The sequence below is a fragment of the Sinohyriopsis cumingii genome, chromosome 5 (assembly GCF_028554795.1).
Source record: "Sinohyriopsis cumingii isolate HCF-2022 chromosome 5, ASM2855479v2, whole genome shotgun sequence".
Lineage (NCBI taxonomy): Eukaryota > Metazoa > Mollusca > Bivalvia > Unionida > Unionidae > Sinohyriopsis > Sinohyriopsis cumingii.
In genome coordinates, this window is record NC_142965.1 from 149768021 (window position 1) to 149787720 (window position 19700).

A 19700-nucleotide genomic window follows, 5' to 3' on the forward strand; every position below is an offset into this window, starting at 1 on the left:
TGAACAATGTCTGACCATTGAAAGAATTTCTGACGAATCAGTTCTCTTATACCATTCAGGTACCAGTGGTTAAAGATCTGGTGACGTATCGGATGCAATTGTTCTTTACGTTTGACTTGTATTTTGACCATCTCTCGGTAAATGCATTCTCTCAATTCCACAGGCAAGGCACGAATGTTCTCTAGCAAAGTATCCATGAATAGGTCATACTAAATCCTCTTTGGTCTGACACAAGAAATGTACTGTTTGCACAAACATGGTTTTAATTCATTGTCGAATCTAAATCGTTTCACCACTAATCTACACATTGCAATTCGTTCAGAAGTTTCCTCTTTCACCAAGTTGACATTGCGTGAAAGATGTTGGTAATTCGTTAACTCTTCCTTTGGAATTCGATGCAGTACGTTTACAATGTAGTAGATAGAATCGTCAATACCAAACCATTCCTTTTTATAACCAGGAGGTTGTTGGTCAATGTCTGTCCAATGGAACAGTTTCAACTCAATCAGTCCTTGTATAGCATTCAGGTACCAGTGGTTCAAACACCGGTGACGTAACGGATGCAATTGTTCTTTACGTTTCACTTGTATTTTGACCAGCTCTCGGTAAATCCTTTCTCTCAACTCCACAGGCAAAGCACGAATGTTCTCTTGTAAAGTATTCATGAATAGGTCAGTCCGTACAATTCACAAAAGTAATCCACATAGTGAGTAATTTCTGACCACTGCCATTCAGGGTAACGTCCAAGAATGTCACTGAACTCTTTTGATGTAAACGGTCTAAAGCGATACAATAGGAGGAATGCACCCTTGACCCAAAGAAATCTAACACACTGGTTGACTCTTTTCACTTTCCTCTTATGAATTTCTCGACACAAAAGTTCTACAGTGACCCATTGAGATTTCACTCTGGCAAACCCCTGCCAAACTTCCTTGTAAATCTTCTCTTGCAGTTCTTTAGGTAATGATTCAATATCGTTTTTGAAATGAAGTTTAAATACTGGTCTCGGTGATGCCCAACATTTGACTCCTACCCAATCTGGTTTCTTCTTCGTCAACGACATGGTAAGTTACTTCAATGTCTCGGTCCCACTAAGGGTAAGTAATGACAATTCGGTGACCATCGAGCATGTTCTACGTAGGCCGAACCTTGCGGTTCCCAGTGGTGAAGTGACACACCGCAACTGAAGCACTTGACTTTATCTCCTTCGCCCAAGTAGAAAAATCCGGCTCTGGCTAATTCATCGGGGGTCGGTCCTCCCAGATACTTAGGCCATTTTCCTTTGAACGATTGAAGACGATTTTCAAAGTCGTAGTATTCCGACAAACACACAGGAAACGAATATTCGTTTTTCACAGGTTCGTTACGATGAGGGTTGAGTGACATGGGCAGGAGTTTGCTCAAGGCTGGATGACATCCGTATGGGGGCAGACGTGAAGGTGAACATTCCCCTTTAAAACGAAACCCAGTAAAATGTCCAAGAGGACGAGCGGCATCACTTTCGCATCCCTCAGGTTTGACACGCACAGCATCACTTTCCATGATAGGGGTAGGGACAGTAAAGTTCCCATGATGCTTTACCGCATCGCTCAGGTCACAACGTACAGCATCGTACCCATCGCAAGGCTCACAATCGCACTCGTCTGCAAACTCCGTTACGCAATTACAATGGTAACCACATGGACAATCGCAGTTTCCTTCCGGACATTTTCCGTCGCAATGCATGGGTCTTATCCATCCAATATTAGTCACACTAGAGGAAGATACAACTTTTTTACAATCCCCAAACTGGAACGATGTCTCTTTCAAAGTATTCATCTTGTTCGCTCGGTCTTGGTAGTCACAATGAACTAACGATCTTGACCATAGCCCCTTTTTATACTAGTCGCAATGCAGTCTCCAGCTTGTACATCTTTCCTTTTTTACGTTTCTTATGTCCTGTTCTGGAAGGTACCGTCTCTAAGGTACCGTCAACATTGTACCGTAGTGTGATGGTTGGAAAGGCCATAGAAATGTAAGGGCAATGCGGAGACCATCGAGTATGCTCCAGAATAGCTGAATCTTTATAGATACATAGATCCATTCGTAACTTCAGTCCGCAAACGAAACACTGTACCTCGTATCCCAATCCTGACTCAGGTCCCAAGTAGACAAATCCTGTTCTAGCTAAAACATGCGAAGAAGGTAATCCTTCCCTATCCGTAGGCCATTTCTGAAACGTGTCCAATCGACGGGCACAATCACAATAGTCAGGTAAGAAGACTGGAAAATGGTAGGGTTTGAACTTGGAGTTCTCATCGGGTTTCTCACTCGATTCTTGCTGTGGCGAAGTCATCCTTCTAGCAGGTGACTATCCTCTTACAACCAATGTTTTATACCAACGTGTCCATACGGTAAGGTGAAATGATTGGGAAGTCGCACTCGCTTCTGGTACACGATTTGATAGACTTTTTCCAAGGGTCGACTGACGATGTGGTGAGTGGGTAAACGTACAATCTTGTTCGGTTGATAGGTGGTCACTTTAAAGTTTGCATCCTCTCCCGATTGCAAGGCTTCTTTCAATACCCCAAAGTTGACCACTCGACTGGTACGATGATTCAGAGTCAGTTCTTTCACTTTGCACGTCGTGTGCACTTCTCCTTGTTTGTCACGGTATTCGTAGCCGTAATTTTTGGGACCGCCACTGACGAAACTTAGAATCTTGTCGTCGGGATGCTCGTCTGTCCAGGCTCCTAAACGGTCTCCTTCCATGTCAGGGTGATGTTGAATCGGGTGATGGATGTAAATGCAACTGTCCGTGTCAAAGTACAGGACGCGTTCTTCTAACAGTTCTAAAGCTTCGTACAATTTTAAGCGAGCATGAGCTGTCACGTAAGCCGCAATGATGACATTTCCAAAAGGGTCGTCTTGCACAAAGTCCAGATCTTCTTCGTAATTGACCAAGATCAAATCCTCTCGAACGACGTCCACGTGTTTCATGTATATGGTTTTGTCGTGAATCATCTGAAAGTAGCGGGAAGGTTCTGTCAAATATTCCGTCTTGGGTAAACACGGTCGTTGTGCTATTTTACCCCACAAGCAATTTAACATCACTTTGGCAAACGATCGCCTGCCTTCGTTTTTCTCGATGTGGTCTAAAGTGATGCCTTCTTGTTCGTAGTATTTCTCTATGAATTTTATTTGGTCTTCGGGAGTGTGACACCAGGAAGGATAGCCGCTGGCTTCTTGCTTCAGTTTCAAAAAGGCATCCACGTTGTCTGCGAAAATGCCTTTCTGAGTAGGGTCACCCTCGTGGTATTGTTGTGTCTTGGGAAAGTGGCAAATTTCGTACACTTCTAACAGTTGGTATCCCATGTCCATAGCTTTGAACAATTCTACGCTGACCCAGGTTCCCTTCAAGGCCCGTTCTTCCTGGGTGTGCTGACAAGGCTGATCTTGGTTGCACGTTTCGGCACAAGTACGGCACAAGGGAAACATCAGTTTGCCTTGACAATGGTGAGGTAAGACGGGATGGTATAGGTTCGTGGGAGGCAAAACTTTGCACTTGATCAAGCCTTCGTATTGTCAAATGTTTTTCAATTAGATGTGTTCCGTCAGCAATTGCGGGTGCCCTACAGGAAAGCGACAATATTTGCACACGTAGGGATACAGCGAACACACGTCCAAGTATTTCATTTCTTCTCCTTTCTCTTCGTCGGCTTGGTACAGCAAACAGGTGGCATTGGTCCTTCCTCCGTACAAACTAGCCCTCGGGTTCAGCGGGTCCATGAACTGGTAACTTTCCACGAGGCGTTTAAACTCGGGATCGGTTTTCATACGGTGATCGTACTCGTGTTCCCACATTTCCACCACTTGGTATCCTTGCTGTTCTAACTTTAGGCGTCGCTGACAAGTGGCCTGGTACAAGTCTTCCATGGTCCGTTGTAAAAACTGATTTTTAGTGTCACGGTCAGGGTAACAGACGGGACATCCGTGAAATAAGCAGCCGTTAAACTCGTACACGATCTTGGGGTTTTCTAAGTCCCAGCCATCGACCGAATACGTTCCGATGGTCTTCTCGCCCCCTCCGTTGCGGGCATGCTGAATCCACTTGTCTTCCTTGTCGCACAAGTAATGTAACCAACGTAGGGCTTTGACCGAGTATTGACGTTTGACATAGTGGGTCGTTTCAGGACTGATGACAGGCACGGTGTTTTCAGGCATGAATCGTTGTCGATACACTAAGGAACACGCTTTGGCAATGGTGCAAGCTTCTTTCAAAGGATCGACCCCTCCGTGTTCCATGAACAGTTCTCGAAATTTTCCACAGCAACGCCGTAAAATGTCCACGTCGGAACGACAATACTTTAGCATTTCTTCCTGAAAGTCGAAAGGGTCCGAGGCGTGAGCCTGGTACCAAGCGTAGAAAGCTTCTCGTTGTTCGGTACGCATGTTGTCGGGGTCGTAATAGTGAGCCTCAGGTAAATGGGGTAGAACGGCGTGTTGATTGGCTTCCGTATTGAAAAAGTGTGGAAAGTACCCTTTAGCCATTTCTGTCATTCCAAACGTTTTAGGCATTCGACTCAAAGGCATGGCCAAATAGCTCATCGAATCTTTAAACTGTACTTGTCCCACTTGCATGAAAATGATTTTGGCTCCGTTCAAAGTCACTTTAGGACGCTCGGTGCCTTGTTCCGTATAGTATCTCAAAAGAAACTGTCCATCGTATCCGGAGAAATTGTGAGCCATCACCGTGGCATGGCGATGACAATCTCCGTAACGTTCGATGTCCTCTTGGCTCCACGTCTTGTCGATGGGGTCTAAGACCCATTGGGCAAAATCGGCTAACGTGTTCGGTCCCCGAAAGATTTTTTCACGCCCTCCAGGAATCTTGCTGCAGTGAGGGCAATGACTGAAGATAGGTTCTTGAATGCACTTCTCGCACGCTCGATGAGCCACGCAGAAATTAGGAATGTGAATGCCGGTCTCTTGCATGCATTCGAAATCGAAAAAGATGAAATTGCCTTTATTCTTGTGACCGTCCTCTTTCTCTGGTGGGGGTTGGTATTTTTGCACGTAGCATTGGTGTTCCAAGTCCACGATGTGGTGACAAATGTGACATTTTTTCTTTCCTCGACATACGTGTGTCTTGACCTTACTGGTACGTATGACTTGTTCACACGTAGGGCACAATCTCAGCAGTTGACAAGCACATTTCTTCTGTGAACCTTGCGTCTTCAGATGTTGTTGGTAACAGGTAGGACTGACAAACGTGCGCTGACAAGTCGAACAAGGCACTGGTTCTTCGCTCAGACAGGGTGGAGAGGCCAAACATCCTGGGCATTTCCATCCACAATGCTTGTGTTGCTCTCGATTGTTATAACCATAATCACATTTCTCACAATAATAACCGTATCGCAGGAATCCAGTGATACTGGTAATGGTATCGAAATGTTCATCGTGATGATAAACGTGAATGTATTTTCCGTCCTTAAAATCTTGGCCTCGAAACAACAGAGACCCTCGCATTTCTTGAGGGTGCACTTTCAAGGTGTAGCGTGGAGCTAGGGCATCTTGCAATTTTTGCATCTCAGGAATGCCACAGGGTGTGTCTTTGGACAGTCCGGCTTGTTGTAACAGGAGTTCTGCTTCGTTTCGTTGTTTGGCTCGATCGGAACGTTGAATAGTGTTCCAGGTTCTTTTCCATTCTACCGTGTCGTTCTTGTTGGCATAGGTTCGTCCCACCACGATGGCTCGAGCTAAACACATCTGGTCCTGAGGGTTGTTAATTCGGACGAGACTTGTTTTGGTGTTGCGAAGGTCGTCCACCAATAACATCTTTTTGCGTCCAGTCCCTTGAGGAAGAGAGACGTGGGCCATTTTCAGTGTGGCTTTACCATCGGTGATGTCAAACTGGTCATTAGATTGTTGTACGTGTTGAATCTTGTCCATGATTTTGGAAGGGGTCAGTTCTGCGGGTCTGCTAAACTCGATCCAAACAGGGGATTTCAAACCGTCGTGATCTATGGATAGTGTCAAGCGATCGTCTTCTTTGGGTTGACATTGTCGCTTGAGTGCGGTGAGCAAAGAATCCCACATCTCGGTGATAAACCCTTCTGCTTTCTCCAAGGGTACGTCGGCCTTGAAATCTTTAAACTTCACCGTGTAGGTGTAAGCCGTGGTTCTAAATTTTCTAGAGGAGCGCTTTTCCGTCTCTCGAATGGAATAGTATTTTGTCAGGGTTGACTAAGGGTGACGAACTTGGTTTAGAGGTTTCAAATTCTGGTTCACTCATGTCCTCTTCAAAATCACTGGCATGAATTTGTGCCAAGATTTCAGCCCTGGTACGAGGCGATAGATCACGTTTCTGCCTCTTACTTTCTTCTTCTTTCTTCTCGAATGAATGGGATCGTTTCATCTTGAGTGCAAAACGTCAAATGACTCAAGTTTAAACACCATAGACTAATTTATAGTCATGGCTAACCAGCGTATATAAAAGGGTGTGTGTCTTGTTCTTTCACTATTCATTTCACTCTCAAGCCGAACACAACGATGGAAGAGACTACCCAGATGGAACGTTTCGTCAGAGCTTTGCGAGGGGTCATTAGAAAATTCTCTTCAGACCAGCCGACGGACTACTCTCCTTCCTTTCGAGATAAAAGTCAAGATACTTGCTATATCTGTCAGAAGAAAGGGCATTGGTCTTCAGAGTGTCCAGACCGTCAAAAAAGAAAAAAAAACAGGGGCTAAAAAAGACAAAAGTCAAGATACCTGTTATTATTGTAAAGAAAAAGGACATTGGTCTCCAGATTGCCCAAAAAAGAAACAAGAGGAGTCAGAAGAAAAGAGGAATTCTTCAGAAGAAGAGAGGGATTCTTCAGAGGAAGAAGAGAGGGATTCTTCAGAGGAAGAAGAGGAAGAAAGAAGACAATTCTATTTAGAAGAGGCAAAGAAACAGGAGAAGAAGAAAAGAAGAAGGGAAGAAAATGAGGAAAAGAAATTTAAAAAACAGAGAGACTAAACAAGGAGACAGAAGAAGTCAATGAACTTTTAATTAAAGTGTTATGATGTGAATTGTGAATTGGATTGTAACAATGGAGAAAAGAATAAATTAATGATATAAGGTAAGTGTCTTCGAGTTGTGATTTTAAAATAAGAAGCTACACTCACGCACTCATACAAAAAGACACGTACTATAAGGGTAAAATGGGTGGGTTATTTTTTATTGAGTTACTGGCAAATTGAAATTGTATTTCTTTTCGAGAAATGTGGGTGGCCCTGAAAAGGGCCTTTTTTTTCTTTATGGTGTAGGGGTGAGTTTAAGCAATCAACTTTAACTGCCTTAAGCCTTTGCCACGGCCAAGGAATACTTCTGGACTGCGTAATGTTGATGATGATAATGATTGGGTTGAAATCACTAAGGGTGGTACGGTAGGCTTAGTCACAGGGTTGACGTGTTTAGCTCGGGAAGGTCGTATTCTCTTCGGTCGTAATAAAGAAGTCTGATACATTTGTTTCAGACTTCTTAACTCCGCTAAAATGTCAAACAGTACCGTGACCGTTTGATTTTCACCCTCTTGTTTCTTTGCTGCTACTTCTTCTTGCTGTTGTTTTTTTTCTTACCTCTTCTTCTTGCTGCTGTTGCTGTAGGGGAAAAGCTTGTTCCGCTTCCTTTTGTCGTTGTATAAATTTCTCCAATTCTTCTTTCTGTCTCTGTCTAAAATTCTCCACTTGCGGTAATGAAGAAGGTAACGAAGGTTCCGGAACAAATTCTTGCGAGGAGAGAAAATCCACAAAATCCCAATTCACCTCTTCTGAAAGTAAGACCGGGTTCCCTTGGGCGGTCTCCCCTGTTGGTGCACCCCAATGGATCGTTTTCTGAGTTTCCGTCATGTTGAATCACTGTCGCATAGATTGACTGCACACAAGCGCTAGCGAATCTATATAGACCAACAGACGTCACAGACTACTCTCTTCGGATTGGATGCGGGCTGACTGAATTTTGTAACGCGTGTTCGGATTGGTGAATGAACTCAATCCGTTTCAATCCTACATCTGCCTATAAATAAGCGCAGTTCACTGCATTGATTCACCTGTTCTCGTCGCTTCAAGATGTGGACCACAGTTGAGTCATCCACCCTTGTGTCTTCCATGATGTTTCCGACAGACTTGCTCATGTATGTCCGATTCAAGTGGACCGTTGTCCACAGGACAAACACCAGCCTGTGGATACGTAGGATCTACGTTGAAAGACAAGGATGCCTGAAAAGAGTGTTGATTTACGGGCCAACAGTGAGACGCAGCCTAAGGACAAGAAGAAGACCAATGCGGTGCCCTTTATGTTAATGAATACATTAACATAAACCCAAAGGCCCTTTTCAGGGCCAGCCATATTTCTCGAAAAGAGATAGCCTTTCCATTGCCTACCCTTTTTTAAATTTAAATTTAAATTTAAATTTAAAAAACTTTTAAAAAAAAAATCCCATGTTCAATTCCCCTTGTACGTAGAGTGTCCCACGATTTTTTCGCCATGCTAAATTCCCCTTGTACGTAGAGTGTCACACGATTTTTCTCCATGTTAAATTTCCATTGTACGTAGAGTGTCCCAGGGGTCCCTGTAATGCTAATTCCCATTGTACGTAGGGTGTCCCCCTTTACTACTTACGTAATTCTAGGATTATTTTGGGTATTATTCGCAATAACAAAATTTATTTTTTCTTCTGAATTTCACTTTGTTTTCTCGGGAAATAAATAATTTTGTTAAATTTTACAAGGTTATTACTTTTATTTTTTTTTTCTCGGGTTACTTATTTTATCATAGGCTCTTAAAACGTACATTGCATGTACCCTAAACTGTTCATTTTATGTTGGTGTATGAGTGTTAATTCCTGTGGCTTTCGAATAGGAATGAACGGTAACTAAATGCAGCACGTTCAGCTTAGAGAGGTTTGTTGGCTTTCTTGTTGTTGAGTTTAATTATAGTGGCGTGCGCACAACTGTGCATGTGCCACTTTTTTCTGGCTGCACCGCAGCCTGCTAGTTGCTTCCGGGGAAGAGGATGGTGCCAGCTCCCCCAGGCTTTTATGGATTCAAGAAACCCTTATAGATACCAAAGGTAATCAGAGATAATTCTAATGGCCTGTATAGAGTACACTACGTATTCATCATCATTACCAAATAGTGGAAATGGTATAATGAAAATGACTATGGCTTGGACATTATTGGTTTAATATCAATCGAAATTATTATAGTCCTGTCATAAAACCGTACCATATGCTTTAAAGTATGGGATACACACGCTAATGTATTTATTTAATCCAAGATTTTACATAAAAATTGCGCAGAATATGCAATGGACGCCCGTTTTGGACATATATCCATCGATTTTGATGATTGCAACGACTTAAATAATAATATTGTTATAATAATATATATAACAACAACAATAACAATAATATTGATGATCATTGTCATATATATTTACTATGTATATTGTTTTGTTTTACTTTTCTCCGTGATTATGTATCGCATATCTGTATTTTGTAACTGTCTTTTGTCCGAAATAGAGGGTCTACCTTACTAGTGACATTTATATTGTAAACAACATAATACATAGCTAATAATTCCTTATGATTGTATATTAAATATTCAGATCATTATTAATGGAAGTTAAAGTGTTTACTTGTATCTGAGCTCAGGACATTATATGTTCACTCGGAAATTCCTGATCTTGTAGGCAATATTATAATCTTTTACACGGGAGGACGACCTCCATCCGGGTTTTGCTATTGATACGCATCCTTTTATATAAATTGTGTTTACTTCAAAGTTAATCATTCTCACCTTAAAATCTGAAGTGAAACCAGTCTTATAACTGTGTTCACTTTTCATTTCGGTTTATTTATGCATACATTATCCATTGGGACTATAAAGTGAGCAAGAACAATTTTGGACTAAAGGATTATTTTGGAATTAGTGTGAATTCATTCAAGAATGTATCAGATTATATTTTTGTGATGCATTAGCTCGTTCGAGTTACAGGCACATTCAATATTGAAATATATTTTAAACGCCACTGGAATTTATTTCGCAATCGACATTTGGACTTTTGAGAGAATCTTTAGGAATATTTGAGATTTAATTCACAATACTGTATGTTATTTTGTTGAATTTTACTAACTTTGTTGGTTTTCGTTCTTTTCAGTTACTAATGCCACACTATTGAGTCATAACATAATAATAATAATAATAATAATAATACGTAAGGCAATACATTATGCAATCTAATGTATACACAAGCCTGTGAAGAATTGGCAACGATTCATCGTCAACATCACAATCAACAGCTGCATCTATTTGTGAAAATTAGTTTACAAACCCTATCAATTGTCCTTATACACTTAAAATTATTAGGGTGTCAAATCTTGCATATTATATTTGATTTTATATGAAGATTTCGCTGTCGTGGCTTCCAAGAATAAATGATATGCCAGGGGACTATTATAAACCATTTTGTCATCAAGGATAATTTGACATACCAATATCAACTGTACCATTGGAAAATAATAAATTAGGATGCAAACATTGCTTTCGTCGACGGAAGATATGTTCTATATATTGTGATAGCTCCTACATATTATGATATATCCTATATATTGCGATATTTCCTATATATTGTGATATTGTCACGGAATGGTGTAAATGTTGTTAATTAAATACATGTACTCAGTTTCGTTTCTTTTTCTCTGTACAACGATACCCGAGGGTGATTATAATATGGTCTATGTATTTCGAAATCGTGAGTACGATTCGTCCTGTGCCACACGTGCAAGGTGCCTTTGATAAAGAATAACGAAAATTCTAAAGGTATAAATACGTTACTACATGTAAAGGACCTTTACAATACTAATGGTTTTGTCAGCAAGCGGCCTGCTAAAAGGATTCGCACAACTCCAGCTGTAGGGCTGAGTGAGTGAGTGAGTGAGTGAGTTTTTGATGGTAGGAATATCCGGGGTGTCCGGTGTTGTCAGAGGGTAGAAACGTCCGTGTGTCCGGAGCGTTTAAGGTGCCGGAGCGTCTAATGTCTAGCGTCCGGAGTGTCCAGAGGGACTAAGGTGACCCAGCTGTAGAGCCGTCAAAGGACCAGGGGGTCCGGAGGGTCTAATATTTCAAGTGATCATAGTATTCCGAGGGTCCGGAATCTATATTGGTTGTGAAATTGATTCAGAGGAGCTGTGGAGAGGATATGGTGCACGGGTGACGGAGTGCATCTCCACGCATGTATTTTTAGCTGTATGCTAATTTTGGGTTAGTAAGACCCAGTGTATTATTCAGGACTGGAAGGATAGATTGTATATCCGTTCTTGTTTAGTGACATAATTTCGCTACCTGAGCGAATACATTTTTTACTATGTGTAAAGACTTACATTGTTTACTATTTGAGTGAACTATATTCATCTTTTCATTATTGAATCATTTGTGAAATCATTTATTCTGTGTTTTAAGGTTACTGAACTAATTTATTTGTATATTTTTTTCCATCTTTGAAACTGTGCGTTTTTTTTGTTAAATAGATCCAATATTTGGATTATAAATACGCACACATCTTCATAATCCACTATTCATATAAATCGCCACATTAAATCATATATATGTGTCGTCATTACGTGTTCTGTTGTTAATCCGAAATATCCCACCCGGTTATCTTGTTACAGATATCTTCTATATATTGTGATATATCCTACATATTATGAGTCACATTACTTTTATGTTCTGTAAAGTGTCATCAAAAACATCTTTATATTATTCACCTTAACCGTAAAACAAATTACATTTCAGGTTTGAGTGAAGTGTTCTCGCAGTGTAACAAAACCAAACTGGAACCGTGTCTGAATACTGTTGCTAATTCATTTGGAGACGGTTCAAGTTCTGACTTTCAATCTACGATCAATAAATATTGCAGGTAAAAATACAACAAAAAAAAAATTAAAAAAAATTTAAATGCCACAAACTTTCAATAATTAATTCATATATGTTTATCGATAGTGTATTACTTAATATATATATATATATATATATATATATATATATATATATATATATATATATATATATATATATATATATATATATATATATATGTGTGTAGGTAGTTACGTATATATGTGTCTTCAGTTATGCGTTGACATTCATATATGATAGTATGACGGTAGGTATGTAGTTTATGAAGCATGCGGCTTGGAAAATGTATAGATAATGAAGGCCAGAATATACATAATAAAATAACATTTTGCATGGTCGGAATCTGAATAGATTAAACAGACTCCAAAATTTGTTTCACCAATGATAGAAATACAAACAAAATGTTTGTAATAATGTCTATTAGGCTAACGCTTTTCAAAAATACCAAGTGATCAGTGGTACTGTATACAGGAATAGAAACGGATATGTAACCCGTCATAATATTTTGATTACCATAGTATCTATACACTTGTTTATGCCTATCGACAAAAATAAGTGGTGTGTGTCGAAGCACATGTTTAATAATCGGAGTGGTAGTGTGGAATTTAGAACACAAATACCCAGACTGGCAACTGGAATTTAGAACACCAATACTCAGACTGGTAACTGGAATTTCGAACACAATACCCAGACTGTTTGCTGGATGTAGAATACCAACACGCATACTGGTAACTGGAATGTAAAACACCAGTACCCATACTGGTAAATGGAATGTAGAACACCAATAACTAAACCGGTAACTGGAATGTATAATACCAATGTTCACGATGACAGGTGGGTTTTAATGCTAATACCAAGACTGGCGGGCGGAATTTTTTAAATACTATTACCCAGACTAGAATTGTAGAATTTAGAAAGCAGATTTCCTGACTCGCAGTTGGAATGTAATATCAATACCAAGAGTGGCAAATGTAATTTATAAATGTCAATACCCAGCTAGCCGGGCGAAATTTAGAATGTCAGAACCCAGCTAGCTGGCTGGAATTTAGAATGCCAGTACCCAGCTAGCCAGGTGGAATTTAGAATGCCAATACCCAGCTAGCCGAGTGGCAATTAGAATGTCAGTACTCAGCTTGCCTGGTGGGAATTAGAATGTCGGTACCCAGATAGCTGGCTGGAATTTAGAATGACAGTACCCATCTACCAAGGTGGAATTTAGAATGCCAATAACCAGCTAGCAGGTGGGAATTAGAATGCCAATAACCAGCTTGCCGGGTGGGAATTAGAATGCCAGTAACCAGCTTGCCGTTTGGGAATTAGAATGCCAGTACCGAGCTTGCCGGGCGGGAATTAAAATGCCAATACCCAACTTGCCGGGTGGGAATTATAATGCCAATATCCGGCTTGCCGGGTGGGAATTGGAATAGCAATATCTAGATTGACACGTGCAATTTAGAACACGATACATATACTGGCAGGTGAAATTAAAAGCAATAGCTATGCTGGGAGATGGAACTTAGCATAATAAATAAATAGACTGGCAGGTGTCATATAGAATACCAGTTCCCAGTCTGGCGGGTGTATTTTAGAATACATGTTCCAAGCCCGGCTAGTGTTTTTTAGAATACCAGTTTCCAGCCTGGCGGGTGTCGTTTAGATAGCGATTCCCAACCTGTCGGGTATTATTTAGAATACGTTTAGAAAACCATTGCGCAGCCTGGCATGTGTAATTTAGAAAACCAGTTCCCAGTCTGGCGGGTGTCGTTTACAATATCAGTTCCCAGCCTGGCGGGTGTCGTTTAGAATACCAGTTCCCAGCCTGGCATGTGTAATTTAGAAAACCAGTTCCCAGCCTGGCGGGTGTCGTTTACAATATCAGTTCCCAGCCTGGCGGGTGTCGTTTACAATATCAGTTCCCAGCCTGGCGGGTGTCGTTTAGAATACCAGTTCCCAGCCTGGCAGGTGTCGTTTAGAATATCATTTCCCAGCCTGGCATGTGTAGTTTAGAAAACCAGTTCCCAGCCTGGCGGGTGTCATTTAGAATATCAGTTCCCAGCCTGGCGGGTGTCGTTTACAATATCAGTTCCCAGCCTGACGGGTGTCGTTTAGAATACCAGTTCCCAGCCTGGCATGTGTAATTTAGAAAACCAGTTCCCAGCCTGGCGGGTGTCATTTAGAATATCAGTTCCCAGCCTGGTAGGTGTCGTTTAGAATACCAGTTCCTAGCCTAGTTTGTGTCATTTAGAATACCAGTTACCAGGCTGAAATGTGTCATTTAGAATACTAGGTTCTAGCATGTCGTGTGTCATTTATAATACCACTTCCCAGCCTGGCCGGTTGTATTTAGAATAATAGTTCCCAGCCTAGCAGGTATCATTTAGAATACCAGTTCCCAGCAAGGTAGTGTTTCATTTATATTTCCAACTCTTACTTATAGTGTGCATCTTTAGCATATCCATACCCCCACTGATATGTTCAATGTCATCAATCCAACTGGCAGGTTCAAGTTAAAGTCACTACACCGACCGAGAGGTTCCATTAAATGTAATTATCCCGACTGGCAGGTTCAATGTAATGATACGATCATGGCTGACGGGTTGAATTTAATGTTACTACCCCAACAGGCAGGCTGAACTAAATGTCAATACGCCGACTGGCATGTTCAATTTAATGACACTACCCCGACTGACAGGTTGAGTATAATGTCAATTCTATGGCTGGTGTGATTGTGATTTTAATTGTGACCGTAACTTTAACAGATTTTCAGTCATATCTCTACAATGTATGCAGTGTGACAGTTTATATTGATGACTGGCACCGGGGCATCATGCCGCAGATATGTAGCATTATGTCCCACCCAGAAATATTATTCTGACACCAAGCCGGCCAGTCCTAACACTAATCTCTTAATGCTGAGCGCCTAGCGAGGCAGCTGTTAGTGCTATTTGTATGTCTTTGGTATGACTATACCGGGGCTCGAACCCGCTAACTCCCTTTATCCGAGTTCGACGCTTTAACCACTGAGGCCACCGGAGCGGTTACTCCGACTGATACAAACAAGCAGCCTGATGGAATTCAGGATACCAATATCCATATTGGTAGCGTGGAATATAGAATACCCATAACCAGACTGTCTGCTGGAATTTAGGATATCAATATCCATATTACGAATGTGAACTATAGAATACCCATAACTAGACTGTCTACTTGAATTTAGGATACCTATATCCATATTACGAATGTGAACTATAGAATACCCATAACCAGACTGTCTGCTAGAATTTTGGATACCTATATCCATATTACGAATGTGAACTATAGAATACCCATAACCAGACTGTCTGCTAGAATTTTGGATACCTATATCCATATTACTAATGTGAACTATATAATACCCATAACTAGACTGTCTACTTGAATTTAGGATACCTATATCCATATTACTACTGTGAACTATAGAATACCCATAACCAGGCTGTCTACTTGAATTTAGGATACCTATATCCATATTACTAATGTGAACTATAGAATACCCATAACCAGACTGTCTACTTGAATTTAGGATACCTATATCCATATTACTACTGTGAACTATAGAATACCCATAACTAGACCGTCTACTTGAATTTAGGATACCTATATCCATATTACGAATGTGAACTATAGAATACCCATAACCAGACTGTCTGCTAGAATTTTGGATACCAAGATCCATATCGCTAGTGTGCAATATAGAATACCCATAACCAGACTGCCGGGTGGAATTCAGAATACCAATACCCAGATTGGATGTATGTACTTTTTAATGTCAGTACCACAACTGCGATATAGAATTTAGAATACGAATTAAAAGATGGAATTCTGCCAGAGGACACTATTATAATTCTTGGGGGTTTTAAACGTGAAAGCTAGAATTTCACCCAGGAACGATGACATATTTCTAAATTCAGAAGGTAATATTATAGTTTTTTCTATGCATCCGTTTCAGATTAGAGGAATGAACAATGTCATGGGTTAAATGGATCACATCCCCTGAGGGAAAGAAAACGTTTTAAGCAGATATATCCAAAGCTTAGAGTTTTGTTTCAAGAGCTTTTTTCCCCTATCAAACTTCGGTAATTTTGACACTGTTAACGTTTAAACATCATCTATTGAAAGCGTTCTTACTGATGCAGTATCTTATGATACATACATAAATACGTACGTATATACATACAAGCTTGCGTGCATGCGTTCGTACGTACGTACATACATACATACATACATACATACCGAAAATGAAGAGTAATATAACAAATACATCTAGGATGTTTGTTAAACATTAGCCTAACCTTTTCTTCTCTTTTCTCTTCTATCTCATCAAAGACGACTATATCTCAGCAAAGACGACTATATCTCAGCAAAGACGACTATATATCCGAAATGATGCTACTTCTCAAATTTTAATTTTCGGATGTTCAATGAATAAGCCTATATTTAAATTATTGATCAATAATGCTTTAATTGTTTTAATCTTTTTGAAATGTAGTCCTGCAATCCAAAGTGCCATGATTTGTTTACTGCACGAAATGGTGTTATGTCCTGAGTACCTGGCTAACTTAAACACCGCACAGAGGAGCTACCTGCAAAACACATCTATCAGCGACCTCAATGCATACTGCCGCAGCGGTCAAAGTAATTATTTTCCCTTTATGTTGATTATTTCCATTTTCTGCACGAGTTTTAATAATTCGGGATTGAAGCAAAAGGATAAATATGTTGTGTGTTGTTTAAGATCGTCCGTCACATGGATCTCCATTGCTTCCTTGACGTTCAATTGTCGGGCAAAATCAATCATTAATTTTTATCCATGTCTTTATGTATATAACTCTCCCAAATGATTATCAAATAGGAAATATTGATGCAGTGCGTGAAATTTAACCCGATAGTCTCAGCCCTCGTTTTTAACATAAAAGGTATGACTCAAATATCTGGTATAAACCAATTGTTTACGCTCTTATAGCCAAGATAGACATCGTTTTAGCTTTTCCAGTCAGTCAACAAGTCATACTAAAGTTAAATCTAAACTAGTACCCTGTGATAGTTTTGTAAAGTTTAAGGGTATCAAAAGTAAACTTAATGAAGACTTTTAACTTAGCCAAGTAGCATTAGAGCATTTTTACCTGAGTGTTTTGTGTTAATGTGAACGTCTATCTTTGTGTTTCGTGTGTATATGAGAGAGAGAGAGAGAGAGAGAGAGAGAGAGAGAGAAGGGATGGGGGGATGGTTTGCCTATAGTTGCAAGATTCAAAAACACATACATCACCTTTGACATTTAAATCGTGTGGAGTTTGAGCTCGATAAGGCAACACTAATCTTCATTTATGTATATCCAGTAGTCTACTCAATGTCCCTTATTAGCTGTGTAACATACTAACTGTTTCGTTTTCGAAAGTATTAAATATTGTCATAAGTGTTTTCTACAGCGGAAAACAAGCATATTTCCATTAATTATCTGAGCCCATTAAATATTTATGTGTCCATCAAATATCTATATGTGTCCATTAAGTATTTGTGTCCATTAAGTGTATGTGTCTATTAAGTATATGTGTCCATTAAATATATGTGTCAATTTAGTATCTGTGTCTATTAAGTATCTGTGTCCATTAAGTATCGGTGTCCATTAAGTATTAATATGTGTCCATTAAGTATCTGTGTCCATTAAGTATATGTGTTCATTAAGTATATATATGTGTACATTAGGTATTTGTGTCCATTAAGTACATATCTGTGTCCATTAAGTATCTGTGTCCATTAAGTATCTATCTGTGTCCCTTAAATATCTGTGTCAATTAAGTATATGTATGTGTCCATTAAGTATCTGTGTCCATTAAGTATATGTGTCCATTAAGTATCTGAGTCCATTACGTATCTGTGCCTATTAATTATCTGTGTCCATTAAATATCTATCTGTGTCCATTAAGTATCTGTGTCCATTAAGTATCTGTGTCCATTAAATATCTATCTGTGTACATTAAGTATCTGTGTCCATTAAGTATCTGTGTCCATTAAATATCTATCTGTGTCCATTAAGTATCTGTGTCCATTAAGTATCTACCTGTGTCCATTAAATATCAGTATCCATTAAGTATATATCTGTGTACATTAAGCATCTATCTGTGTCCATTAAGTTTCTGTTTCCATTACGTATCTGTGTCCATTAGGTATCTCTCTGACTATCTAACTGTGTCCATTAAGTATCTGTGTCCATTAAGTATTAATCTGTGTCCATTAAGTATCCAAATGTGTCCATTAAGTATATGTGTCCATAGTAGTGAATGGGGTCACCCTACGTACAATGGGAATTAGCATTACAGGGACCCCTGGGTCAATCTACGTACAATGGAAATTTAACATGGCGAAAAATCGTGGGTCAATCTACGTACAAGGGGAATTTAACATGGGAATAAATCGTGGGTCACTCTACGTACAAGGGGAATTTAACATGGGATTTTTTTTTTTAAATTTTAAAAAAAAATTTTTTTAAAAAAGGGGTAGGCAATGGAAAGGCTATCTCTTTTCGAGAAATATGGCTGGCCCTGAAAAGGGCCTTTGAGTTTTATGTTAATGTATTCATTAACATAAATGGCACCGCATTGGTCTTCTTCTTGTCCTTAGGCTGCGTCTTACTGTTGGTCCGTACATCAGCACTCTTTTCAGGCATCCTTGTCTTTCGACGTAGATCCTACGTATCCACAGGCTGGTGTTTGTCCTGTGGACAACGGTCCACTTCGATCGGACATACATGAGCAAGTCTGTCCGAAACATCATGGAAGACACAAGGGTGGATGACTCAACTGTAGTCCACATCTTGAAGCGACGAGAACAGGTGAATCAATGCATTGAACGGCGCTTATTTATAGGCGGAGGAAGGATTGAAACGGATTGAGTTCATTTACCAATCCGAACACGCGTTACAGAATTCAGTCAGCTCGCATCCAATCCGAAGAGAGCAGTCTGTGACGTCACGTAGTCAATATAGATTCGCTAGCGCTTGTGTGCAGTCAATCTATGCGACAGTGATTCAACATGACGGAAACTCAGAAAACGATCCAGTGGGGTGCACCAGCAGGGGAGACTGCCCAAGGGAACCCGGACTTACTTTCAGAAGAGGTGAATTGGGATTTTGTGGATTTTCTCTCCTCGCAAGAATTTGTTCCGGAACCTTCGTTACTTTCTTCATTACCGCAAGTGGAGAATTTTAGACAGAGACAGAAAGAAGAATTGGAGAAATTTATACAACGACAAAAGGAAGCGGAACAGACTTTTCTCCTACAGCAACAGCAACAAGAAGAAGAGGTAAGAAAAAAACAACAGCAACAACAGCAAGAAGAAGTAGCAGCAAAGAAACAAGAGGGTGAAAATCAAACGGTCACGGTACTGTTGGACATTTTAGCGGAGTTAAGAAGTCTGAAACAAATGTATCAGACTTCTTTATCACGACCGAAGAGAATACGACCTTCCCGAGCCAAACATGTCAACCCTGTGACTAAGCCTACCATACCACCCTTAGTGATTTCAACCCAATCATTATCATCATCATCATTACGCAGTCCAGAAGTAGGCCTTGGCCGTGGCAAAGGCTTAAGGCAGTTAAAATTGATTGCTTAAACTCACCCCTACACCATGAAGAAAAAAGGCCCTTTTCAGGGCCACCCACATTTCTCGAAAAGAAATACAATTTCAATTTGCCAATAACTCAAAAAAAACTCACCCATGTT

At 40.1% G+C, this 19700-nt stretch overlaps 1 protein-coding gene across 2 annotated transcripts in view; it reads left to right on the forward strand.

The window, feature by feature from the left end:
- LOC149800445 (uncharacterized) overlaps window positions 1-19700 on the forward strand; it is a 101017-nt gene that overhangs the window by 28441 nt on the left and 52876 nt on the right. For both annotated transcript variants that reach the window (XM_089957251.1, XM_089957252.1), the window contains exons 3-4: window positions 11818-11941; window positions 16469-16614. In XM_089957251.1, coding sequence (XP_089813377.1) covers window positions 11818-11941; window positions 16469-16614 — 270 coding nt within the window. The remainder of the gene's footprint in view (window positions 1-11817; window positions 11942-16468; window positions 16615-19700) is intronic.